Below are 25244 nucleotides of genomic sequence, written 5' to 3'. Positions count from 1 at the left end.
ACCAGAGCTCAGAGGATGAGATAGAGAGACCACCCGCGGAGGGTGAGAAAGGAATTTTTATTTTTATTTTATTGTATTGCGGGTTGCATTACTTTATTGATACTGTATGTTTACATTCTGTACGTTTACATTCTGCCTTATCAAAGCCAAAAATGTATTTGAAGTGCAAAACAATGTAAAAACGTAGGATTAAAGGAGATTTCAGACAAGATATACCGATTTCATTGGAATGATGAGATGACAAATTAAATGTCAAAAATAGCAATATTGCTATGAAGAATATTCTTCATGTGAGCCACTTGCCTCTGTCAATGGTGCAATGGTAATACATTGATCAGCTGCACCTTAATCAACCTTTCTGTTGTTTATTTGCATGTTTATTTGATGAAAGTGGAGCCCGCCCACCCCCAATCATCTTTTTGTGGACAGCGTAAGGAGCATAGTGCTGAATAAATCAGACTGAAGTTGGTATCTTATTTACAAGTTCCAATTCAGTGTTAAATTTAAGGATTACTCTTTCTTCAAGAGTCTGGGCTGCATCTAGCTATCTCTGCCTCAAAATATAAAATACTTATACAAATTAAACCCAAAGTAGGTTATTATACACAAAACATATTCTTTGAAATTTAGTTGAGCTTTATGAAATCTTTTTCCTATTTGTGAAAAGAATAAAAGTGTATTTTCTAATGTTTGGGTGCAATGGCAACACCAGAGTAAAAAACGGGAGAAAAAGGGGGCATTGTGCAGATTGATAACTCTATTATTTCCTTTTAGGTTTTATTTTGAAAGTAGTGACCGGAAACAGTGTTTAGTCTCTCCTGCATTTTGATGCGCCCGCCGTTATTTTCAGGGGAGTAGCTTATTGCTGAGCAACGGAGGAAGAGAAGGCCAGCGCACTCAGGGCTGGGCTCTACACACACCTTCAACAGCGACTAGCAGCTAAAGGAAAAGGGTAAGTGAAGCGTAGACTTGACTTTTACTCAGAAAACAGTACAATAAACAGCTTTAAAATGGCTTTTAGCTTTAAAGTTTACCGTTACTCACGTGGAGTTTACGACCGAGAAGGGAAAAAAGGGAGAAAGAGTCGATTTTCAGCTTTTCTTCTGCACATCTCCTGATTTCAGAGGATTCTCCGTGTCAGTTGAAAATTCCCGGAGTTGACACGCTGTAAACTTACTTACTTTAAAGCTTTGTGGAAATGGGTGCTCGAATATAATTAGGAAGCTTGAGAAATATCCTTTAAAAATGCTGCTGGTCTGACTCCCTGTCGGCTAACTGGCTGGATGGCTCCCTGCTCCACCTTTGTTAAGCGATCCAGTCTCCCCCCCCCCCCCCCTTCTTACAAACACAATTATTTTCTGTCGTTTCTTTTATTCTGATATTATAATCTTCAACCTCTTCAACCACTGTTTTCCCGAGTTACATCCTTCAGAAGGCGCTCGGAGGGTCGCCGAGACGAGATGCACGTCAATGAAGGTCGTTCACATGGATCGCTTTGTTTATGTTTTTGCAACCAGATAGCTGTCTTCGAGTCTGTATGCTTTCAATGTGCATTACTAGGGGAAATCTTATTAGTTCTTTCAATATGAACGAACTAAATCGCAGAATGTGTCCCGATGTCGGAGCCCCTCCTCCTCCTCTAATGTAGTGGCTTTGTTTTCGTGGGGCAGATGTAGATGGCCTACATACATCCCTCTCTTTGTGTTCAGTTAGTTTTTTTTGCAGCCATCGTCACATCTCCAAAAATAAATAAACTAAATAAAACAAACTACTTTGGTAATTAATTGTAATAATTGATTATTTTACTGTATTGCTGTCCTAATAAATATGCTTTTAGTTATAGTTTCTTTCACATTGTTGTGAATTTTGTGCAGATAATAAAACGTGTAAAAAGAAAAATCAATTAAATGCCTGTCATTAAAGTTAGCTGTTTGCATATTATGTTCAGAGCTGTATTCATATCAGAGAGTTTGAATACTTCTCACCCCTGTGCTTCAAGGTTTCAAATGTTTTGGCTGTGAGCCAGTTTGGGCCGGTATCAGATTCTCCAGCACGATAAAAATATCACTGTTTCAGGATATCAAACTAGAATTCAAAGAAAAATCTATAATATGGCCTCATAGCTATTGGTTAAAAAAAAGAAAAGCAATCCTTTTCATAGAGCTGCTAAACTACTACAACATATTAATTGAGTGGCACATTTTAGGTAGACAAATGCAGTGATATTGGTGAATGTTATGATGTCAGTGTGACTTACAGTAATTAAACAAGAAATTAAATTCCTCTTAGACTTCACAGCAAAGATGGGATCTGGACAGTGTGTAGTCTACCCAGCTAGTGAAAAAAAATTTGTTCATTATTTCATTTCCACAACAGAGTTTTTTTTTTCTTCTTCTTCTTGGAAAAAGTTAGTTTTAGCATTTTCAATCTTTGTGGACATTTGTTTAGTCTCTTTACATTTTTAAAAATCTTACACGTTGCATTAAACAGAAAATGTCACCAAATATCTCAGACATAGATAGTCTGAAGAATGGTACTTAAATTTACAATTATTACTGTTCCCAGCTGGAGTTTTTTTTTAGTGTGATTTAACACTTATTTATTATTTTTGCTTTAATTTAGGTAAAATATGAAATAACATAAAAAAGATACAAATATTTAGAACTTCCTTTTTTTTTGTTTTTAGTACTAACATCAAATTTACCTGATATGCACAGTGGAAACTGTAGAAGCTAACATTCACAGTGTTTGTCTTGGTTTGGGTACAACCAATCAGAGGCAAGGAAATTAATTCTGCTCTTGGATAGGTTGTTTTGCAAACACCAGCCAACAGCGTGTCAAATATGACTATTACACAACTACCCAATCTATATCATCCTCCTATGAGGCATTTTTATTCGAATATTTTACATAAGCTAAAAAATAATGCACACATAGACTGGTTTCTCCACAAATAAGTTTATAGTTGTAGGGAACTTGCTCAAATTTATAAGTTAAATATAGTTTTTAAAACAATTAAATGTTGTTATTTTGTGGCAGTTTATGCATATGTTTAAAAAAGCTCTGAAAAAGATGTAAAAGCTTCAAAAATAATTCACTGAAACTTGTAGGAACCCTAATCCAGTGAGATCTCTCGTCACTCTGTCTTACGTTTCTACAAAATAAGTTTGAACTATTGGCATGGTATGACAGAAAACTTTGTTTTGAAACTACAAAACCTTCCTGGTGCATACGCTACCATGCAGGCTGCTTCAGCTGCTCTCTCCTTTATATATTCTCTTTTGCTCTGCCTTTTCCCTCCTCCTGAGAACCCTCTGTGTAAATGTGGCTGCTGGCCGGCCGGTTTGCTCCGAAGGCCTCCGCATTTAAAAGGAAAACTGTGTCAGTGTCACAGGACTGTAGCTGCAGTCTCAAAGAGGAAGCAGCCTGACCTCAGCCTATGTGGCCATTACCCAGTTACACTGAATCCCAGCTAGCATACAGAACAAATGTCAATTATTTTCCCTCTGTAAAGCTTCATGTCTGTCGCTTGTTTTCCCTGAAAACTGGAAATCTCATGATGATGATTATGATGACGATGTGCAGCATAATAAAATTGAACAAATGTGTCTTTTTACTGGTCCTCACTTGCTTAGATTTGTTGACCACAGAGCTGTGTTTTTGTGTGCATCTCTGCTCTGGAGTGTAGTTAGGACTTCTTTGGGGACTGTCGTCCGGCCTGCCCATGGCTATTGTGTATAGTAGGAAGTTTAGGAAGTGAATTCATTTTGCTTCAGTGGCAAGGGAAGCATTACTTGTGACTGAAAACAACTTAGCTTGGGACCTAATATGTAGGGCTGTAGTGATACAGTAATCTTACGATACGATACGGTACATGATATTCTGTCCACGATACGATATATATTGCAATATTCATCAAACGATACAATTCAATACACTTTTGGACATGGACACAGACTTAAAGTCGACAGCTGGACAAAAAGAATCAAAGAAGTGGTGAGAAAACATGTTTCTTTTAATTGAAACAGTACAAACTGTAGCTTACATGGATTTATAAAGTAAATAAAGTGCACCAAGCACCCTGCTCTGAATAGTTTGATACCTTTTTAACCTTGACACTTAACATCTGAAGGAATCACTCTAAGCCTGATGACCTAATCACTCTCCCGGCGAAGCAAGCAGTGAGTGAGCAAGATGACAGTTGGATGTTACGATACTTGCGGATGAATATCGATTTTTTTTCTAGGAAGGAAAATATCGATATATATCGCGATATCGATATTATCCTACAGTCCTACTAATATGTGACTCTGATCTATTTGTTTCAAGGCGTTTTTTTTAAACGCGTTGTAGCAGAGAGTCCTTGGCTAAAAATATCAGTAAATCTCATTTCTGTAATCTGCCAGAGTGGAAACATTAATAAGGTTATGGGAGTCAGGTAGCCTGCTGGTACTGCTGGATGTGTGCAGACACACTCAAGAGAATAAAGACTGGTCAGTAGACAAGCCTTAAGTTATAAAGCGGTAATGAGTAAATAAGAAAACAAGAAGAGAGTTTAAAGTTCTTTATACACACGATGACCAATCTCTCCCTTGTTATTGAACGTCTGGGGTGTGTCAGAGTTTTTCTTTTCCGAGATTTAATTATTTAGAAATGGAGGGAAAAAAAATGATAAAACAGAATAAAAGCGAACTACTCTTCACATCTGTTTCGGGGTGTAACAGCCTCTACTCCCCTCTGCGTTCCCTTTATTACGTGCTGTGCTTTCCACAGCAGATATCGATCTTCATTTCTGCAGCTTCTATTCCCATCTTCCTCTCTGCCAACCCCTGATTGTCCTGTTATGCTAACATTTCTGTTTTGTTATTTTTTTTTTCTTCTCCTTCCTCCTAAGTGGCAGTGTGGATTTCAGTATGAGAGAGTTGACTATTTTTATCCGGTGCCAAGGCGATTGCTCTGGGTGGTAAAAATGTAGGAGCCATAATCAACTTTTGGCTGAGGCAGTCAAAGACTAATGTTTCTGTAAAAGCGCCACGGGTCAGTCATTATCAACTCAGCAGGAGCACTGCAGGGCCACAAGAGCACCCAGCACAGCAAATCGTCTAATGTAGCGTCACAATCCTATTCGTAGTATGTTTAAATTTGATTTTATATACAATACATATGTAATGCAAACCAACAGATTACTAACAATGAGTTAAGATAGAAGGGGGTTGCACATCAAAGTTTTTTTTTTTTACCACACACATTAGAAACGCTCATAAGGATGAGTTTCCAAAAATGAAAGTTAAAAAAAAATGCTGGAGTTACATTTTTTTGGGGTCATCTGTTCAGGCTCTCTAACAGCAAATTCTTGGACAAGTTGGGTGAGTGGTGATCTTACTGAAGCCATTTACTGACCTAGGAAGATTGTCATTAAAGTCTGTGTGACTTTAATGACTTGTTCTCTTGTCTTGCCCATGTTGAAGAGTGGTTTAGAGAAATCGGCATCTGTGTCATGTCATATTTACATATGTTTCAATCTAACAAGGACATCATGCATAACTAATTAAAAAATACTGTAAGCTGCTGAAAAAAACAAAATATGAAGAAAACCAATGTTTTGATTACCAATAATGTTACTAGTTGTGGCACTGGTATTAAAAAAAGAAGCTGGATTTGTCTACATTTTTTTGTCAAAATGGGCAGCCACAACATAGAGATTTATTCAGGGGTTAAAAATAACTATTGTTTATCACTTTAGTAATTTGAAGGTGTTGTTTTACCCCAAATATTCTTTACCCTTTGTGTGGTTTTAGTAAAGAAATCGTATCCTTGAGTATGTTTTTCAGAGAAGCATTAAGCACACACCCTTCAGAGAAAGAATCACATGAAGAGAAAAAGACTTTGCTGCAGGACATTTGCCTCATTATTCTCATGGAATATTAATAACATAATTTTTATGAGAGCTTCATCATCACGAGTGCCTGTTTGTGCGGGTAGCTGCTCCACTGAAAATGTTTAAAAGAAAAGTACTTTTTATTTTTACTTTCATTTTGCTTGAATGTGTAGTACATTTTGGATAATATTCCTGTACAGTCCTCAGGATCCACGGGGTGTAAACCGGTGTTTGTGGGTCTGCAGGGCAGTCTGAACACATGGATCTCAGAGCATGTGGCAGGTTTATGTCTTAAGGCAGTGGGAGGGCCGGAAGGGGGTTGCTGGATTGTGTTTGGTAATAACAATGGAGCAGGCAGGACTGATGCCGGCTAAATGGAGGTGTTTGCTGATTTGTTGTCGCTTGCCAACTGTTCATGTGATACCGCTTTTCTGCACCATATGCTCTGTTCTGCTGCATTAGTCTTTTTTTTTTCTTCTTTTTTTTTTTTTACTAACATGCTGGATTTAATAGCCACGCTAACACACATAAAGCTATATATACTCTTGTGTAGCCAAGGGTTAAGACACTCCTGGTTTGATCCTGACAGCATAATGATTTATTAGCTCTCTCCATAGTAGTTCAGTCCAGTCGCAGGAGATAAATGTTGGCGCATAGTTGTGGTGTAGCTGCAGAAATAAGGATGAATTCTGAAATAAAGGTTCTGTAGAATCAACAACTATCTTCATACTATATATTTTAAGTCATATTTGATATATATAAAATTTTTATAACAGATGCAGGCAACATAGTTAAATTTTTTTCTTGGTGGTACATTTGTAGACTTTAGCACTCACTTTATTGTCATGTATATTGTAGGTCTGTATTTCCTGTTGCCTCTGTGAAATTGTTTTTTTTTTTTAACCAGCAACATACAAAAACTTAATAGGTGAATGCAATATTACCTCATAAGGCATTGATGCATCAATACCAGCAACTACCAGCACACTGAATTGAAAAAATGTAGCCCGGTAAGTACCTGGTTCAGATCATTGAAAAGCTCTGACCAGTATTTCTTTGTCTCATTCAAAGAGGAACAATAGGTGCTGTACACTTTCATGTCTGTAAATCTGTAGAAGAGCCGCGGGGGACGGGAGAAGCCTTTGTCCGTCTCCCTGCCCAGAGTTCACTGTCTTACTGTAAATCTGTTCTCTTGATTGTACTTTGAAACCTTCCGGGTGTGTAGATGTTCTTGTAAGGTCACAGGATTGGTCCCTTGCCTATTACTTATTGATTTCATTCTGAAAATGCTTGTCTGACTGGCCTAACATCAGTGACGCTGAGGGAAAAGGGCAGACTGATGGGGAGCTCTTTGTCTTTTCACTTTTCAGTAGTGACCAATCATTTGGCTGAAATCTGCCAATTTCCCCACAGGGGGTACATTAAGCACACAAAAAAAGAATCACTTTTTCCCAGTTCATAAACTCATCAACAAACATCTTTTGCACTTTCTGCTTTTGAGCTTGATTAGATATCAGATCAAGTTAAGGACATACTCTTTAAAGTATCAGCATAAATAAGCCAATAAGGATTGTTTACTGTCACTGAACTGAAATTGAATTGAATAGTAATAACTTTATGTGGTCACCTCAATAAAAACACCTGCAATACACAAAGTATGTCTTATTGTCTTGTGGGAGAAGATGTGAATCGGCAGGTCTGACCTCAGTGAAAGACAGAAGTTGGTATCGGTCAGCAAAATGACTTCCACACGTTCTTGAAAAGCCTGGAAAACTATTGAATTTGATTTAATCATTTTATATTTTAGATAAATATAGAAATGACATTAAGGATATGGAAATATTTAGCATTTTCCAGATCCATCCTCTCATTTTATTATTTAAAGCTTAGATTGCTTAGCATTAGATGTCCAGATTTTTTGTTTCTTTAGTAAATGAAGCCAATTCAGTTGGTCACTTTGTGAATTTTTTTCTCTGTTTTTTAATCAAAATTTTAAATATAATGTCTTCTTAAATGGGAAATATTAAGTACAAAGTATTTTCTTTTTTTTTAGCCATGCATTTTTTTTGTTGTTGTCCTGTCAACAAATATCAAATATATAATAGACATATCAAGAAACCACGTTTATTTTACCATTAAATGTTCCCATTGTCCAGAAGCTTTGTGTCGACCACAACATTTTCTACTTCCATAGGTACAGTAACTGTTGCAGTAGTAAAAACAGAAATAATTTCCTTTTGGCATGTATAGTTAGTTCCATTTGAAGAGACCATTAGCCACAAAAAGCATAATTAATTTAAACAAAAGTATTTTCAGTTTGATTCCCACGGAGGTTTGTTTTTGTTTACTCAACGAGTTGTGATATGTGACAGATTACAGTAATTATCCCCGTGAATACCTATTTTAAATTTAGAATTTACAAAGTGGGCTTTTTGTCACTACAGTGAGATGTTTCCATGCAGACAGCCAACCCCACCCTGACTGGGGCTGAGCATGGCTCTCATCATAAGACCAAGTGGAAATGAGTGTGACGAGAGGATGAGCCGTGTCTTTCTCTCTCTGTCCTCTGCTCAGCATCTGTGTGTCCGTTCGTCCTGGTCTGTGATGTGAGTCTCGTTTGAGTCTCGCTGCGGCAACCGGAGGGTTAATAGGAAACAGCAGATGAGTGCCTGCGACCGTTACCCAGCTGTTGCATCATGCTGGGATCCCAACTCCCGCCAGATGCTACGTGGAAAGCTGCAGCCCTGTGTTGCAGTCGATGACTGTAAATATGGACGTCACTTCCTGTTTTCCACTTGGTGGTTATGATTGGCTGCTTTAGAATGGAGGGAAGAGATTCAAAAAGTAAAAAACAGATGGGTGTTTATATAACTTGACACTAAACAACGGAAATACAGCTGGAAGTGTGATTAGTCGGGGTTGATAAAGGATTATTCCCCTCTGCTTCTCTTCTCACCCTCTCACTTAACAAGTGGCCAAGATTCTTATGCGCTCTTATATTTTAAATTGTATTTCTACTTAACATCCAATTTAGTTATGAAAGCACAATCTTTCTGTAGTGGTTGCCTTTTTTAAAATAAATGTTTAGCTGTATTTAAGAACAGTTTCTGGTCACAGGCAGTGGATCAAAAGATGAGTGTCCTCAACTAGAAGTGTTTTACATTCTTCCTGTCTCTCCGCTGCTATCTCTTCAGCACAAAGAATTCAGTCATCTTGGAATAATCCTGCTCTTTCATTCCTCATCACTGAGTGTTCGAGTGTGTGGGGAGATAGTATTAGTGCAGTTCTGGGGGCTGGTAAATTCCTCCCAATAACATGAAGTCACTGTTTCTCTTTATTATCGCCTGCAAGAATCCTGCTGAAGCAGCGTGATAAGTTGCATGTTTTTTGCTTCTTTTTGTTTTTTCCCTGCATATAGAGCCCTTCACATCTACTGATGCTCGTGATAAAGATGCTTAACAGCATAATCTCACACAGAAAAATGTGCAGTTTTTTTTTTTTTTTTCATTTAAATATATGTCAGTTTAGTCCCAAGTTAAGAAATAGTTTCTTTCAGAATCACTTTGGACACAGTTGGAAGATAGCGACCCTAATAATTCAACTGAAACTTTATACATTTATGTTTCATTTATTTCTTTGGATTGATGAAACATAATAATTTATAATAACTAGACCCCATCGACATTCCAGTCAGTCTGGGAGGAATGCTAAGTAAAAAGCTACTCGGACTTTAACTGGGACCAGACGCTTTGGTCAGATGAGATGCAGATTTCAATTTTTCAGGTACGTTTATGTGATGATGACTCTGTGGGCTTTTCCTCAACCAAAGGTGCTTGGAACCTTGTAGATTCTTGAATTTATGGCATCACAAATTTTGACATCTTAGTAAATTTTAAATAAAATTTGGTGGCCCCCAACCAACAGACAATGGTAGCACAATAAGAAATCGAAGCATAGGGCCATATCAACACAATGGTGGGGTTAATAAAACAATTAAGAGGAATTAAAAACCCAATTAAGCCTTGTGGTTTTGTACATAGTGCAGTGGAATATTGCCACAGCAACTTATTTTTAGGCATTTTAAACATCTTATTTGTGGTGAGTATTGCATTTTCTATTACAATATTTAGGAGAATATACTCCCACATAATGTTGACCCCAAATCTTAATATACTGATTTGGGGTCAACATTTAGTTTTGCATCACAATTTAACCAATTGTAGAATGAAAGCAAAGCAACGTCAATATGTTATTTACAGAGGCCCAATGACATTTTTGTCATTTTAAAACATTTCTTCTGTTTAAATTAAAATATTGCCCAGGGAATAAATGGATCCTTTCAACTAATAATTTTCCATTTTCTTTTGTATTCATGTTTTAGGGATTAGCTGTTTTAAGATGAGCTACACTTTAAGAACAAAAGGAGGCATTTTTAAAGCAGATTTCCCCACAGCTGTGTTCCCTTCATCACACCAACCTCTGCCTTTCTCCATGTGTGCCACATCTTTCATGTGTGATAGTCAGAGGTTGTTTGAATGGCACCAGAAGGCTGGCATGCACCGTATTGCAGCTCCTCCACCGCAGACTGTTAACTTTGCATTCTCCATGTGAGTGTGCTGCAGTTATTCAGTCAGCAGGCTCTTTGATGGTTTGCTTACATTTGGGAGGGAAACCACACATAGCTGTGGTGTAATGCCAGTGCTGTTGAGCCCGATGTGTTGTTCCAGCAAAGCTTCTTCTATTTCTGATATCTTCCTATCGTTTCGTTACAAAGCAGCCGAAGTGTTGCTGTTTGTTTGTGAAAATTATTCATTTAATCTGTTAATACACAGATAGTACGCACTATATAACCATGATTCATTGGGCTTGTATTAGAGTGGTACTCCTTTTTTTTCTACACCTTGACTCTTCATATTATGCTACAAGAAATGACATAAAAGGATCCACTGATCCACTTTTTTTTGCTTGTGATAACGATACAGATATCTGAGCTATAGTACTGGCTGACATCGATCCGATACAGAAAAATAGTGCTAAATTGACCTAAAACACAGACATAAATGCACTGAGTTCCAAATATAATTCTGCACCAGTACAGCACTCTTAAATTCACCAATAGCTTCACAAACTTGGTCAAACACTAAAAATAGCCCAACTTTCACTTGTGCAGTCAGTGCACTTAGGAATGTAACAGCCAATACAAAATAAATAATAAAGAAACTGAAACTATCGGTTGACTACCTTGGTCTAACATGTAAAAATAAACTGCAGCAAACCTTCTTTAAAATGGTTCATAAAGTGCAATTAGCAATTCTAAATATAATGTAAAATAAATAATAAATTATGACGTTCCTCAGATCACAAACCATAGAATTAAACTGAATAGATCTTCCCTTATGGATGTGGAACATTGTCACCGATACGCAGTAAAAAAAAAATTATTTCAATATCTCGACTAATGCAGACATTAATAATTCCTTGGCATCTCTATTTATAGACAACTGAATGAGTGATTTCAGAAAGTGTGCAAATAAACATCGTAACCTTCTTTCAGCCATCTGGCTGGGAGTGCACAGCATTATTTCATTGTATCTTTTAAAACTCCGTATACTTTAATGCCAGCGATTGGTGCCTGTTACTATGGGATTTGTCCAGATAACGGTATCTGCCGATATTCCATTTATCGGCTCTGACCAGTGATTGGTAATTGTGGAAGTGATTTCTTTCTTTCTGTTCAATAAGTGTTTAAAAGCTAAGATCTCCCAGTCCCAGTATGTCTCTTTTTAAGTTTAAGGTAAGGGTTAGGCACATATGCTTTGATTCATGAATGAGGAGAACCTTGTCATTTCTTAGTTTTCTTCATACTTCCATCTGAGATGGTGTAGCATTTTTTTCCCCTTTATAGGTTAGAGTCTTTCAAAAAAAATCAAAGCATTATAAGTGTATCTCTAGATATTAAGTATCATCAGGATATTTAGATGTTGTTTTTCATTTTTGTCAGGTGGTATCAAATGTCCAATAGAGTTCCTGTTGAATAAATTTGCAGGACAATCTGAGTGGTAACTGGGCTAAAAAGCTGATCCATTTTGCATTTGAGACAGCTGTTGATCCAGTTGTGATTTTCTTTTAGCCTTGTCATGCAAGGTAGTGAAGTGTGTAGCTGATTAAAATTTTCCTCCGGGGATTACTGAGCTGGTATACTAAGTACTTAAGAGGTCAAGAGATCAAGCGCTTAGCTCAATAATCTTTAATTCTTCCTCTGATGGGCTTTTTCTAGACACTTTATACTCATAAAAGAGAGTTCCTGTTATTTTACCGTCATTTTTGTCTAAACCGCTTAAAAGTTCAACATAAAGGCTAAATCAAATGCAGAAAGTTTCTCCATTTTGCTCAGACAATACTTCTCCTGCTATCCTATGACAGCATGGAAACTTCAGTTATGGCAGGATGCCGGTGCTGCTTTAATTTTACGCCCAATTGCTCAGTGAGACAGCAACAGTTACTCTAAGCCACACTTGAAGTTAGTTTGTAAACAGTTCATGTCGCTTTGGCAGGAGTTAGTTGTGTTTAATTTAGTCGTTTCAGGCCGGGACAGTTAGAAAGTAACCGGGGCTGGCTCTGACCTCCTTTCCAGCCCGTCTGAAGAGGAGGGAAAATAAACTCGCTGATGGGTAGGCCTGCTAACATTCCTACATCACTTCCTCCTCAAACATCTGGCAGTCATCAGAGCAGGCAGAGAAAAAGAGAGGATCTACCCAGGCCTCCTACTTCCAGCAACCAGCTGAGAAAATGAAGCAGGAGACAAAGACACCAAAAAAATGAAAAATAAAGTGTAATGCATGTTCCTTCCTGTGGGAAGAGATGTCTGACGATTTTGTTTTTGCTTATCTTTTTCAGGATGGCCTAGCTTTTCTGCACGGCCAGTGGTCTGTCAGCTGTGGTCTATCACCTGGACCAGAGGTTTGTTCTAAAATGCATGGAAATTTATCGTTATATTAATTTCTGTAGATTGAAAATGTTATAAATGTAGTGTTATTATTGCAGGATCATGTTTGTTTTCCTCCTTACTTGCTGTAAACTGTACTGCGTTGCTCATCACTGTTTCACAGAATTTTTTGCTCTTCTGTGAACAAACCTGTCTAATTTCAGACGCATTGGGCAGTGACTGTGGTCGGGACTTAAAACAAAAAACGGAAACTTCCTGCTTACTATTAACCCACGGATTCTGTTTGCCTTGGTCTCAGGAGGTGTGTAGTAGAGGCAGCAGTAGGGCGCAGAGATGAGCGTGACCTCCTGGTTCCTTGTGAGTAGCGGGGGGACTCGTCATCGACTCCCCCGGGAAATGATCTTCGTGGGCAGGGATGACTGCGAGCTCATGCTGCAGGTGAGGACGCTTCATAAAGATTTTGTTTTTGTTGGTCTCCAGCAGAAAGGAGACGCTTCTTTTCCTACTACTTGAGTTTATTAGTGACTTTACACAGTTCTTTCTGTATCTGCATGTTGGTCTTCGTGTGTGTGTGTGTGTGTTATGTGTTGTTGCAGCTGCATACATCCAGAGAGACCTCGTGTACACTCATGTGTATCTCTGGTCACTGCACTAATAATAGAAAGTGGGGCAGATACCTCTTGAGTTAGATCTTATCTGACTGAGTCATTCGTTGTGGGTAGAGTGTTTACAACTACTGGGACAATATTACTTGAGCGTAGTTCTTACTGGTCCCACTGTCTGTATAAAAAAGCATTCAGGATTCTTTATTTCTATACATTTTTATACACTCTACGTGTTTAAAGATAATCACTGCTTTTGTTTTTGTTTTGTTAAAGTTTTCACTTCTGGCTTTATAGTTTCTAGGAGGATTTCAATTTGAAGACTTGCAGCAAATAAAGATCATGAACCTTTTTTATGTTTCGTCTCGCTGGAAGTTTTCTCCCCCACTCCGTTATTTTTTGTGTTTTTGTTCTTGTGCTCCTGCCTTGGCGAATCTTTTGGATGAGAGAGGATTTGGTATTAAGTTTTTTGACAAAACATTTTCATAGCCTTTTGTGTGTTTTTGAAGCAGCCTGCAGTTGATACCCATGTGACCGTTTCAGTAAGCCAAGGCTTTATCACATGGCTAAACATAAAAAGGCTCCTGTGTCATGCACCAAATAAAACACAAACACACACACAGACTAATGCAATATATCAAATCAAACATAACAACATACTCAAATGCCCAACAGCTTTTAAACCCATTAAGTTGATTTATTCATGTAATAAAAAGTGAAGGACTTTAATAATTACAGGGAAAGTTTCTCTTCAAAGAGGAAGGTGCACTTAAAAATTAAATACACCCAATACAGAAAAAAACTATTTCCTGTCATGTCACATGGAGCATGCAGAGGTCACAATGTCACGAAACTAAACCGAGGTTGTGTGTTACCACCTATTTCTCCAGCTCAGAAAATCTGGGCTTTTAAGGAACAAACAGAACACACAGTTAAAGCATGTCACTCAACAAAACAAAGAGAGAAATGGGAACTGAAGATGAGAACCAGTTCCCAGAATTGGCTTTGACCTATCATAAAATAAAGTACTGACAAAACTCAAAGCAGATTTGACGGGAACTGATCTTTCATCGTCCAGTCATTGGATTCCTTTTTGTGTTTTTCATCTCAGTGACATTTGGTTCATGAAACATTTCTAGACATTTCTACCTGAGGCTTATAAATACAGAAGGGGAGCCGCTGTGTTTGTTTTTAAAAACAGTTTTTTCTCTAAACAGCTGACAGGCATGCTTCTGTTGGCTGTAGAAAAATCAATATTTCACCTCCCGTTTTATTCTCTTGCTTTTTTCCTTTGACTTCTTGTGAATGTCTGTGATGTCAGTGCAAAAATGTCCCAGCGGTCTCATATTTTTACTTAATGATACAACAGCTAAGATACGATTTGAAATGTCTAAATCGGATTTTTCTTTCACTGATTAGGTATAGCTAGCTAGGTAGGGGTCTTCTTCTAGGGTCCTCACTGGATTAATATCTTTCCCCGTTTGTTTCTTTTTGTGTTTTAAAGTCTCGTAGCGTCGACAAGCAGCACGCAGTCATCAACTACGAGCCGGGGACTGACGAACACAAAGTGAAGGACCTGGGGAGTCTGAACGGGGTGAGTGACGACATGGTGACGTGCAAAGAACGGAAAAGTAATGAAAACAATCAAAGAAGAAAACGCAATAAAAAGCGAACGAGCTCCTACCTCGTCTGGAAAGATCTGGAGTTTGATTTAAGTGGAAAATTTAAAGTTATTTTATTTCACACTTTTACTTTATTCACATCTTTAAGTTTATTGGGTAGCTTAATTTGACTTCTTCACGGTTTCTTTCTCCTCTGACAGTAAAGTTAAGTAAAAGTTGGTCACAGCTGCCCTGTTAAACCCATTCACTGGCATTAGTCATAAGTTGTGATTAGAGCTCAGTCAGAGCCCACCAGATGAGGCACATCTGCGCCGTGTCCCTCACATCCTCTCCGGCTCTCAGACAGGAAGTCAGAGTCACTTCCTCCTGCGCTGTTAGCCATCCAGCTCCTTTGGCTTGATTCAGAGGAAGTTTTCCCTGCTGAGTCAGTGGGAGTGCTGTGGGTTTGCCACACATGCGTTAGCCAGTAAAAACGTTTGGACCAGTTGCTCTCTTTCTGAAACCTTTTCACTGCGAAATTCTTAAGCTGTAATTTTATCACACTAGAGAGAAGAAAGGAATGTTTTGGTACAAAAAAAAAAAAAAGTGGAAATATGTGAGAGTTTTATTTGCTGGTCAGTGGTATTTGATCTGCCTGCACAGCGTAACGAGGGTGAATGAGTTCTGGAGAAGGAGAGATTGGAGCTAAACCTTCCAACAAAAAGAGAAACATGGCTGATTGTGCAAAGATCTTTAGTCCTCGTGACTATAGTTCTTGCTGTTAACACAACAATCATTGATACATTACAATAAAACTTATGTTACTCTTTAAATTACTAGTAAATAAGTGACTCGTTTACACAAAACAAAAGAACATACTGCCTTATGCCGTAAAATATGAAGAGAATAGATTATTTTCTGTAGAATGTTTACAAATTTTGAAACTAAAAAAAAAAAAACTTATTTTGCATCCTCCTTTTAATATTTAATTAAAGAACTTAACTGACCGAATCATTCTCAAAGAAACACATAGTTTTTTAGATTTTTAGTTGAGTTCTTCTGTTTAGTTTCAGGTTTTTTGTCTGCTTTCTCTCCAGACCTTTGTAAACGATGTCCGCATTCAGGAGCAGATGTACATCACGCTCAAACTGGAGGACAAGCTGAGGTTTGGATATGATATCCTTTCATTATTTCACTTCCTACTCTGTGAGGCCTCACATATCCAGTGGACTCATTCTCATCCTCATTCTGATTATTGAGCTAAGCTCATTCTTCCAGTGATGCTACATCTATTGGTTATGTCTGACACACTGAATTGTTGGAGTGAAGCCATTAGCGTCTAAGCTAACAGAAATGAGCTCTAGAAATATATCACCATGATTAATATATCTGTGCTACGTATTAGTTTTACTTTTTGACTAAATTACTGAAATAAATGAAGTTTCGAATATTGTGATTTACCGTGATCCACGTTCAATTTTGCATTTGTGTTTCATTGCTACGTTAATGTGGTCAGTATTTCCTTAACCTTTTCTGTTTCACATACCAACCTGTTCACGGTGGTGAGAGGAGAGCTCACTGTGCCTGAGGAAGCTCTAAAGGTGAAAACACCTAACACGTCCCTTTCACATTTTTATGTCACGTTTATACATCACATTTATTAAAACGTAATCTCCTTCCAGCATGAAAAGTTCACCAGTGGCCTCCAGCTCAGCAAGAAGCCGTCCAACGGTGAAACCACGGCCAACACGACCAAGAGCCATTCTCCTTCTAAGGCCCCAACGAAAACGCCAAAGTCACCAAGCGGCGGCACTCCAAAGTCTGCGGAGAGCAGAGCAGCAGATGGGGTCACGTCCTCCAGAGAACAGCCGACCAAGCCGCTGGACTCTCAGAAAGCAGAGGAGAAGTTAGGTGAGCTGCAGAAGGACAAGGGAATTATCATGTGAATTATTTGTGTTTTCTCTAAATAGGATAGGTGACAGAAATGGTGACGGAGAATGAGATTCAGTTGAACTGTAACTCAAAAACAATGGCTTCACTTTGACTTTAATGTGCTACAAAGATTGTTTTTTGTACTTTCGGGGTGCCTGAGTTTTTTTTTTGTTTTTTTTTTTCTCACAGGACTTTTCTGTCTGGCAAAAGTTTGAGCCGTGCACAGAGATGTTTGTCTCATTCTGTGCCTTGAGGCAGTTGAGGCTATTGGTAACTAGCTGCTAATATGCCCTTGCTTGCTAACTAGTTAGCTGTTCTGCATCTATCATGGGTCATTGGAAATTATCCCGTTGCCTAGAAAACATTTATTTTCGCCTCTGGCTCACTTCTGTTGCCAACCATTATGAGGCTTGGTGCATTCTATACAAACAAAACTTTTAAGCTTGTCACGACTGGGATTTTTGCGATACTTGATTGTGATACAACAGGATTCCCCAACCATCCCCTACATTTACAGTTTTTTGGTCTTAAGTTATTTTATTCAAGGTAACTTGCTGAAACTTGGAGATACTCTGCAAACGTTTTCTGTTCAAAGACAGTTTCTTTTAGGACTAAATGTTGTGAAATTATTTTATTTTTTTTGTTTTAGCCTAGCATGCAGTTACATTGTTGAACCTTAATATTGTGTTTACTTTGCCTTAGCTTTTATTTGACCAGGCAGAACAGATTAAGGAAAATAAACTTGTTTATAACCGTGGCCCTCCAAAATTCAGAGCCCCGTAAAGGAAAAAGGAATAAGAGAAGTTATAATTTGAGGGTCTGTCACTGGTCGGGCATGGAGATAGAAGGGATTCAGGTTAAAAACCAATTGTTAAAACAAGGCCACATGGAGCTTATATGTTTATTTGAACAGATTAATCAGCAAGAGGGAATTTAACAAGCAAAACCATCTGTCATCTCAGCCTTTCTGAAGGAAATATAAGAAGTACAATATTTCTAAACATGCAGTATTACACCCATCTGCTAGTGTTACTCTGTCTGCGACTGAAATGTGTAATTTTACTGTTACTGGAAGCCAAACATACATTACTCCTCATGATACACATTCTGTAGCTTTCACACAAAATGATATGTGATTTGGCAACCTGCCTCTGTAATTATGTTTACAACTGCGACTGAAGTCACACCAGCTGAAGATAACGGGGGGCCTTTAAAGGACCCGAGGCTAAAGGAAGAAAGCAAGAAGCAGTGGAGCAAGCCGTGATGTCGTGAAATCCACAGTAGGATCTTTACAGAAACTCTGTGATTTTCTCTGCATTGTGCTTTGAAAAGAGGTTTGCACAAGATGTTTGATCCCTGTCAGCTTCCATCCTGAAAAAAAGTGTTATTAATGCAATAACAGCAATACATTTACACTACCTATGCATGACAAAGAAAGAGAGAGGAATAGTGTTTTATAACAATACAAAAATGAAGAAATAAACTTACGCACAAACATTAGTTGGGCTCATTTTTATTCCACAATGGTTTAGAGAAAATGTTTAAAAAAATCATCTGTGCAGTTTTGTTTAAATGTGTGCATGTTCGTCTCAGGGGACAGTACAGCTCTGCCTCGTGGGACCCCCCTGTACGGTCAGCCCTCATGGTGGGGGGATGGAGACGCAGACGATGAAAACTCCTTCAAACAGGAAACCAAGTCCAAAAAACACGACGGCGCCATTTCAGGTGGGACTTTTATCATTTTCAGATGCTCTCGTGTCCACAAGCAGGATTTTAAATATGGCTGCCAAGATATCAAGATTCAAGTCACTTGGGAAGACTCACAGACTCAACACTTTAACATCACATTAAATCAGGTAATAAATCAATGACCTCAGTGGCCAATATAGTCGCTCGTTTCCTGTTAACGTCACTCTAAAGGGTGAAAAGAAAACACTTAAGGTATTGCAACTAGTTCTTATGGAAACAGACGAGGATTTTTAAAAAGATTACTTGTGAGACCTCTGTCTGTATATGGTTTTGAATATCATGGAAAAGTGTGAAATTTGGTCTTGTAAATTTGGTCTGAAAAAGTATGAGAAAAGAAAAATAGAAAAAAAAATATTTGGAGATTTCCTTTTTTCCTTAATCTGATATGTGAAAGATACAAGATTTGAGTTTCTCAACAACTTGTTCCTTTTATTGATTTTTATATGCGTTTACATTCTTTATCTTTAAATTTCAACCTCTCTAGGTTGATTGGAGCTGTTATTTGACAGTATGTTCACTGTTGGTGAGAATCAACTCGCAGCCTAGTCGGCTTTTAGTCGGGATTGTAACTGATGGCTGGGATGTTATCACATTTTTTTCTCCGTTTTTTTTATTTATTTTTTTTACCAGATAATCTCTCAGATTATTTCAAAAGGGAAATAATCTGGTGAATAATCGGCCAGATGAATCACTGTCGGTAGATTTGCACCAACAGAATATTATTTTATAGACAGCAGATACAACATGCACTGTGACGTACTATATGCTTTCCTTTGGTTGTAAAACAATTGCTTCACCAATGTGAGGTCAGCTTGTTTTGCTTTTGATGTTCAGGCAGCGATGGGCAGCAAGGGTTTGCTTTTATTAATAATCATTTACATCCAAGTGAGTACAAAGCCTCTTTTCAGAGTCTGCATGGATGTCTGTCTACTTAACAATATGAGTGTGTGAGAGAGGGGGGTCCCCTTAACAGGATTAGTGGCCACACCAGCTCAGAGAATCAAAATCAGTCTGTGCCAGGCTGGGTTAGCGGACCAGTGTGGAATCATAACACAAACACGAGAGCAGACTGGAGCGTCCTCTAGTCTCTCTGCACATCTGCACTGCTAGTCTGGCATCATCTTGGCTGCCCTGTGAAGGAGGACTTTGTTCTCCAGCTCCTAGGAGTCTGTTTGCCCTGATTTGTTGGTTTTCGCAAATGGTGTTTGTGCTCGGACACAAAAACTATTTGAAACCTTGAAACTTTTCCAAATATCCAGCGTTATGGGTCTGGCTACGTCAGCCTCGGGAGTGGGTGAGTGGAAATAATTTTCCCTTCTAGCAGCATTAAATGTTAGACGAATAACTGTGGTGTAGATGATGAAATGCTGGAGCACCTCTGTGAAGCAGCGTGTGTCCGGAAAGCTCTGGTGTATTTGGCTTGAGCCTCTGCATTAAAAAGACATTTTATCTGATATGGGTGTTTCAAAAATAACATTATTTCCACAGAACATGTGAGATATAGGAGTGAAGGGGAAGTGGGAGGTTAAGGACAGGAAATGATTCTGTTTCAGTGTGGGTTTTGTTGCTAGCAATGTGTACGTCAGTTTTATTTTAGTGCGTTTTTCTCTTTCAGAGTTAAAAAAAAAAAAAAAAAAAGGCTCTGTTGTCACCACTCCCTAACTCCCCCTCCGTGTGTATTGTCACTAAACCCGGTTGGGTTACACTATCGCAACGACTCTATTTCTTTCTCCTAACTCACACACACAAACCCATTCTTAACAGACTGCTCTTTTCCCTGCAGAAATCATTAGCTAACCCTCTGGTAAGCGTTGCTCTCAAATCCATATAGCTGCTAAAATACTTTCAGTTTGTTACAACCTCCTCTGGTGCGAGGACACAACTTTTGACTTTGCTGTCGCCTTCCTGCTGCTTTTTGCTGTTGGGAGAATTCTTAAGGTATTTAATTTAATTTGCTGTATCTGTTCCGTATTTTGTGAAATAGAAAAATTGAGTCACTGTTGGTTAATGTACTGTACTTTACCCCGACAGCATATTTATTAATCTAGCGAGTGTTCATGTAGTTTAGACGATCAGCTTTTCTTACTTTTAGTATGTGGTTAAAGACGATACAGAAACACTGCATCAAATTCATTTACATCAGGTAATAAGATTATTTCTGTTACATATCCAACTAATTTTATATCTGATTGGTCTTTTTGGGCCAGCAAGCCTCGGTAAAAAGCTGATCCATCTTCTTAGAAAACACTGTTTCCTTATAGAAGATTCCTAACTTCAGCTTTAAACACCTTACTGATACTGAAAACCTGTTTGAATGTCTGACTTTGAGTTTCTTTCATCCCACTGTAGCAGTAATTTATTAGCGCTTACACATGACAACGATCAGATGTTTGTGTTTCTGACCCGCTGACCACTGCTTGGGGCCACTCAAATGGTCTTGGGCCAATTCTGGTCGCTAACCTGTTTCTCGATGCAATTCTAATCTTTATAGCCAATTTATAAATTTTGTAATTTCAGGTTCACAAAAAAAGTAGCATAATTTAGATAATTAATCATTTTAATTGTTTAATAAACGGACACAAGAAGCGACCAGACACAGTCCTAAAAAAGGTGCTTGAGTCCCTCTTGTTTCGGTGTCAGTCATGTTGTGCATCTGTCCAGTATTGCCTAACGGTTTATGCTGACTGCCAGTAATTATGCAATTATGAGAAATGTTCTTTCTTTTTTAGCTAAGCTGATCTGAACTAACGAAAGTGGAAGACACATTTCCTAATTTAATTCATAATTTAATTTAAGCATGTATAATTTACTATGAATTGCACAGATAAATGATTTACAAATGATTCAATTTTGCACAAAGTTTCTGTGTTTTTTTTTGTCTGTATTCGCCAGCTGCCATATGTTCCTGCGTTTTCCTCCAAAAACGAAGCAGATGGCTCCTTTAATTCCTGAAAGTGTCGTTAATCATAATCAGTCCCATCAGAGGCTCTGTTGGTTAATAGCGACTGAAGAGAATATAAATGCTGCACTTTTTAAAGAGCCTCGCCATCACTTTATGCTTTGAGTGACAGCGAGTGAAAATGAGACAGATGTCCATCCTCCTCCTCTATTCTTCTTTTCCATCCAGAAACAAGCCTGGATTTAATTAGTCCATTTGCAGTTTGGCTTGACCTTTCCCTTTTATTACCTTCATTTTATACTACTTTTTGTAATAAAACATAGTAGCCATCTTTGACGCTGCAGTATTTCTGTTATTTAAAAAAAAAAAAAAACAATACAACAGTCACGCTGCAGTAAGAATGCATTTATTTGTTTTCTAACCACAGAGAGCAAGGAGGCGCGTCGGGGAGAGAAAGCTAAAGAGGACGGCCTTCATGCGTCCCCTGCTCTCGATTCCAGTTACTTTGAGGTCCCCACAAAGGAAGGTCACATGGCAAATAACGGCATCCATGAAATTCCCACCAAGGACACAGAGGATGCTCCCAGTCAAAGCCACACCACCGCAGGTGAAAAGAGATCTAGAGGATTGGGTTTAATCATATTTATTCTCATTTAATTGAACAGTTCTAATGTTTTTGCTCCATAAAAATGTGCAATATTAATAAAGGTTAGTTTGTAACACATTTTATTTTATTGCAGTATTTCCCTGTAACCAAGATGGCATTAGGGAAAGCGTCTTTATGCCACAACTATTCTGCACATCGACATTTTAAAAGCGCTTGAGTTAGCAGCCTTTACTTTTACTGTCGACGGGACACAAAAGCTGAAAGTGCACCGTCTGCTCCACAGCTCAAGGGCACGCCTCCTTCACCATAGAGTTTGACAACACCTCTCCAGGGAAAGTCACCATTAAAGACCACGTGTCAAAGTTCGCGTCGGACCACCACAGGTCCCGCACCAAGAAGAGCACGGCGGGAAGCGGCAGCTCGGGAAGCAAGGACCTCACCACGCTGCAGGCCGCCATGATGGCGTCTGAGAGCAAGGTGGCGGATTGGCTGGCTCACAACGACCCCACGTTAGTGCACACCGAGTCCACCGAGGACGACAGCAAGAGCACCAAGAGCATTAAGAGCGACGTCCCGGTCCACCTAAAGAGGCTCAAAGGTACGGGTCTGACTCTTTTTACACGTCTCTGCATCCTGTTTGCACCAAGAAAATGACTCTAACGTTGCTGCTTTGTTATCTAATAGGTTTCTGTCAGTGATTTGCCTGAAAAGTTACACCATCACCTAAAATAAACATTAATTTTAATGTTAATTGTTTCTGTTTGTCTCTGCAAATCAATAAGTAACAGCCTCATCCCAACATCTGAAATTTGTCTTTTTGCCATTTTTTAAAACTTTTACCCAAAAGTGTTTATTGGGCCTTGCAGTGGGATTGTACCAAGTGTCTTTCTACATAGTCAGTGGTATTTGAAGTGTCATTGGTATTTATGTTTTAGGTAAGATTGGACAATTTTGTTCAAACTGTTTAGATGAGTTAGTTTTGTAAACTGTGTGCAGGAGCCATTATTTGGATTAGTTCTACCTTGGACTTTGTTTGACCAAATGCTGCTAGTGTGAAGTTTTGAGTCACAGTCCTGCTGCTGGCCCAAGTCTGCCGATTGAACAACAGTCCGCAATAAACTGATGAGATTGTGCCCAGTTTTTAGAGGAAAACCTCTCTGTTTATTACAGGACGAAGTACAGAGTAGCCATTTATCAACATAATGAACTCCATTTCACTGCACTATAAGAATTTTTAATCGTTTGGCTTCATACTAGTTCCACATTTTCCAAAGCCCTGCCATTGTGCACTGGTTAAGTTTTCCCCAATTTTCAAGTATTTGTTTTATTACCACTTTATTATGCAGGACTCTCTTTGTTTATCATCTTTTATCCAGATTTTAAGCAAACTCATCTGTCAGATCTCCATTATTAAACACCTCTAAACCTCCTTCAGATAATAGATGTTTCAAGAACGTCCGCTTCAACAAGCTGGTAGTGGTAATATAGTTTATTATCTAATGTGATTTAGGGCATTTTAAGACTTTTTATTTGACTTTCTTTAATATTACTTTCCTAAATTAAAGCTGCTCCACACTGGTGTTGCTGTTTCATTAAACCTAAATCACTGAATAAAATGTGGAAGCGACACATAAATACATACGGACTCAAAGAAACGGTGCCTGGTTTGAGTAGAGGACGCAGGGGACTGGAAACTCTCCAGCTGAAGGTTCAACTGGAAGGTTTGCTTGTGGTGCAGAGCGTGTGATTTATTTCCTTCATCTCCCTGAATCACAGAATCTCCATAATATCTAGCCAACTTTGCTTTTTCTTCCATCAATGTTCCCAATGCTTATTATAGTATACAATGGTTATTATAGTGTACTGCAGAACTGTGTTTCGCTGGCAGCTTAGTTGTTTCATTGCTAGATCCAGGTTTATCAATAAAACAACGATGTTAAGTGGAAATAAGATTTCCATTTTGCCTATATGAGTTTTAATTAAAATAATTCTGTGGTTATTTTTTGGATATTCTGATATACATTATTATCATCTTATTGTCAAAACGAACTGATTTTATCTCCTCAGTCTCCATTTGTCTAAGGATATTTATGTTGCTTTCTTTTTTGCTCAGATGGTAAAAACGTTCCAAATAGCAAAGTCAGAGCTTTACCCATTATGACTGCATGTTTATAGGATGTATTGAAAGTCATCATATTTCTTACAGTTTGTAGCTAATTTAAACCAGAGCCACATTTACTGGTGTAAAACATGTAATTCTGAAGTTTTTACCTTTGTGTTTCTACCCATAAAACTAAGAATTATGTTCAAGTTATCCAAAGTTCAAGTCCTTCCTTGGAGTGTTATTGAAGGTTGGGTTGTCTCTGGCCTCCTTTTAGCCTATTAGATGCACTAGATTAGGGGTGGGGCCTGTGTGAGCTGATGGAAACGGAAATCTGCGAGGCGGTGGGGAACAATGGTGAAGCCAATTTATTAGATGGAGTTAGGACCACTAACGGGCGTGTCAGTGGGCTGACAGATCGGCTCACCTGATGGATGCCGTTGTTTTTAGCTGATTAACTGACCGGCGTTTTCACTCCTAGACATGGATGAGTTATGGGAAGCTGAGGATAAGATTCAAGTGGGGCAGAGAAGGGGTTGAAAAGAAAGACAGGAGTGAGGGAGACAACGGAGAGAGATTGATGAAGGAAGGTTTTCTCCAGGTGACTGGAGGAGATGGGAGGAAAGGAAGCTGACAAAAGCAATGGAAGCAGGATTAGCTGCAAAGGTGAGTGTTCAGAAGGAGAGAAAGAAAGAAAGGGTTGTCTGGGTTGCAGTAGAAGCAGAAAAGGAGGCAACGAGGCAGAGAGAGAGAGAGAGAGAGAGATGCCTTTGGTTGAAAGTTGTTATAGTAACAGTGATGCGAACTGCAGGCGCTGTGAGCATCTGTCTGAGTGTGAAGCGGCTTCAGTATTTTGTGTGAGGAACGCTTTCCACCGTCTTCCAAAGGTGTGTGAGTCATGTGGCGCTAGGCTCCGCGTGCATGTTTGA

At 38.6% G+C, this 25244-nt stretch overlaps 1 protein-coding gene across 12 annotated transcripts in view; it reads left to right on the top strand.

Moving 5' to 3' along the window:
* The first annotated feature begins 838 nt into the window (after positions 1-838).
* Positions 839-25244, top strand: part of cep170aa (centrosomal protein 170Aa) — a 41767-nt gene continuing 17361 nt past the window's right edge. For 10 of the 12 annotated variants that reach the window (XM_015042180.1, XM_015042144.1, XM_015042171.1 and 7 more), the window contains exons 1-10: positions 839-952; positions 12776-12838; positions 13123-13262; positions 14931-15020; positions 16125-16203; positions 16570-16628; positions 16710-16938; positions 18553-18684; positions 22035-22214; positions 22498-22812. In XM_015042180.1, coding sequence (XP_014897666.1) covers positions 13158-13262; positions 14931-15020; positions 16125-16203; positions 16570-16628; positions 16710-16938; positions 18553-18684; positions 22035-22214; positions 22498-22812 — 1189 coding nt within the window. In that variant the 5' untranslated portion in view covers positions 839-952; positions 12776-12838; positions 13123-13157. Of the gene's footprint in view, positions 953-12775; positions 12839-13100; positions 13263-14930; positions 15021-16124; positions 16204-16569; positions 16629-16709; positions 16939-18552; positions 18685-19546; positions 20003-22034; positions 22215-22497; positions 22813-25244 lie in introns of those variants that run through there. The other 2 variants (XM_015042102.1, XM_015042162.1) reach the window with 2 other exon arrangements.

The sequence above is a fragment of the Poecilia latipinna genome, unplaced genomic scaffold (assembly GCF_001443285.1).
Source record: "Poecilia latipinna isolate Pla-1442-1.1 unplaced genomic scaffold, P_latipinna-1.0 Scaffold33, whole genome shotgun sequence".
NCBI classification, from domain to species: domain Eukaryota; kingdom Metazoa; phylum Chordata; class Actinopteri; order Cyprinodontiformes; family Poeciliidae; genus Poecilia; species Poecilia latipinna.
The sequence above is the reverse complement of the archived record's forward strand: the minus strand, read 5'-3'. Positions and strand labels throughout refer to the sequence as shown.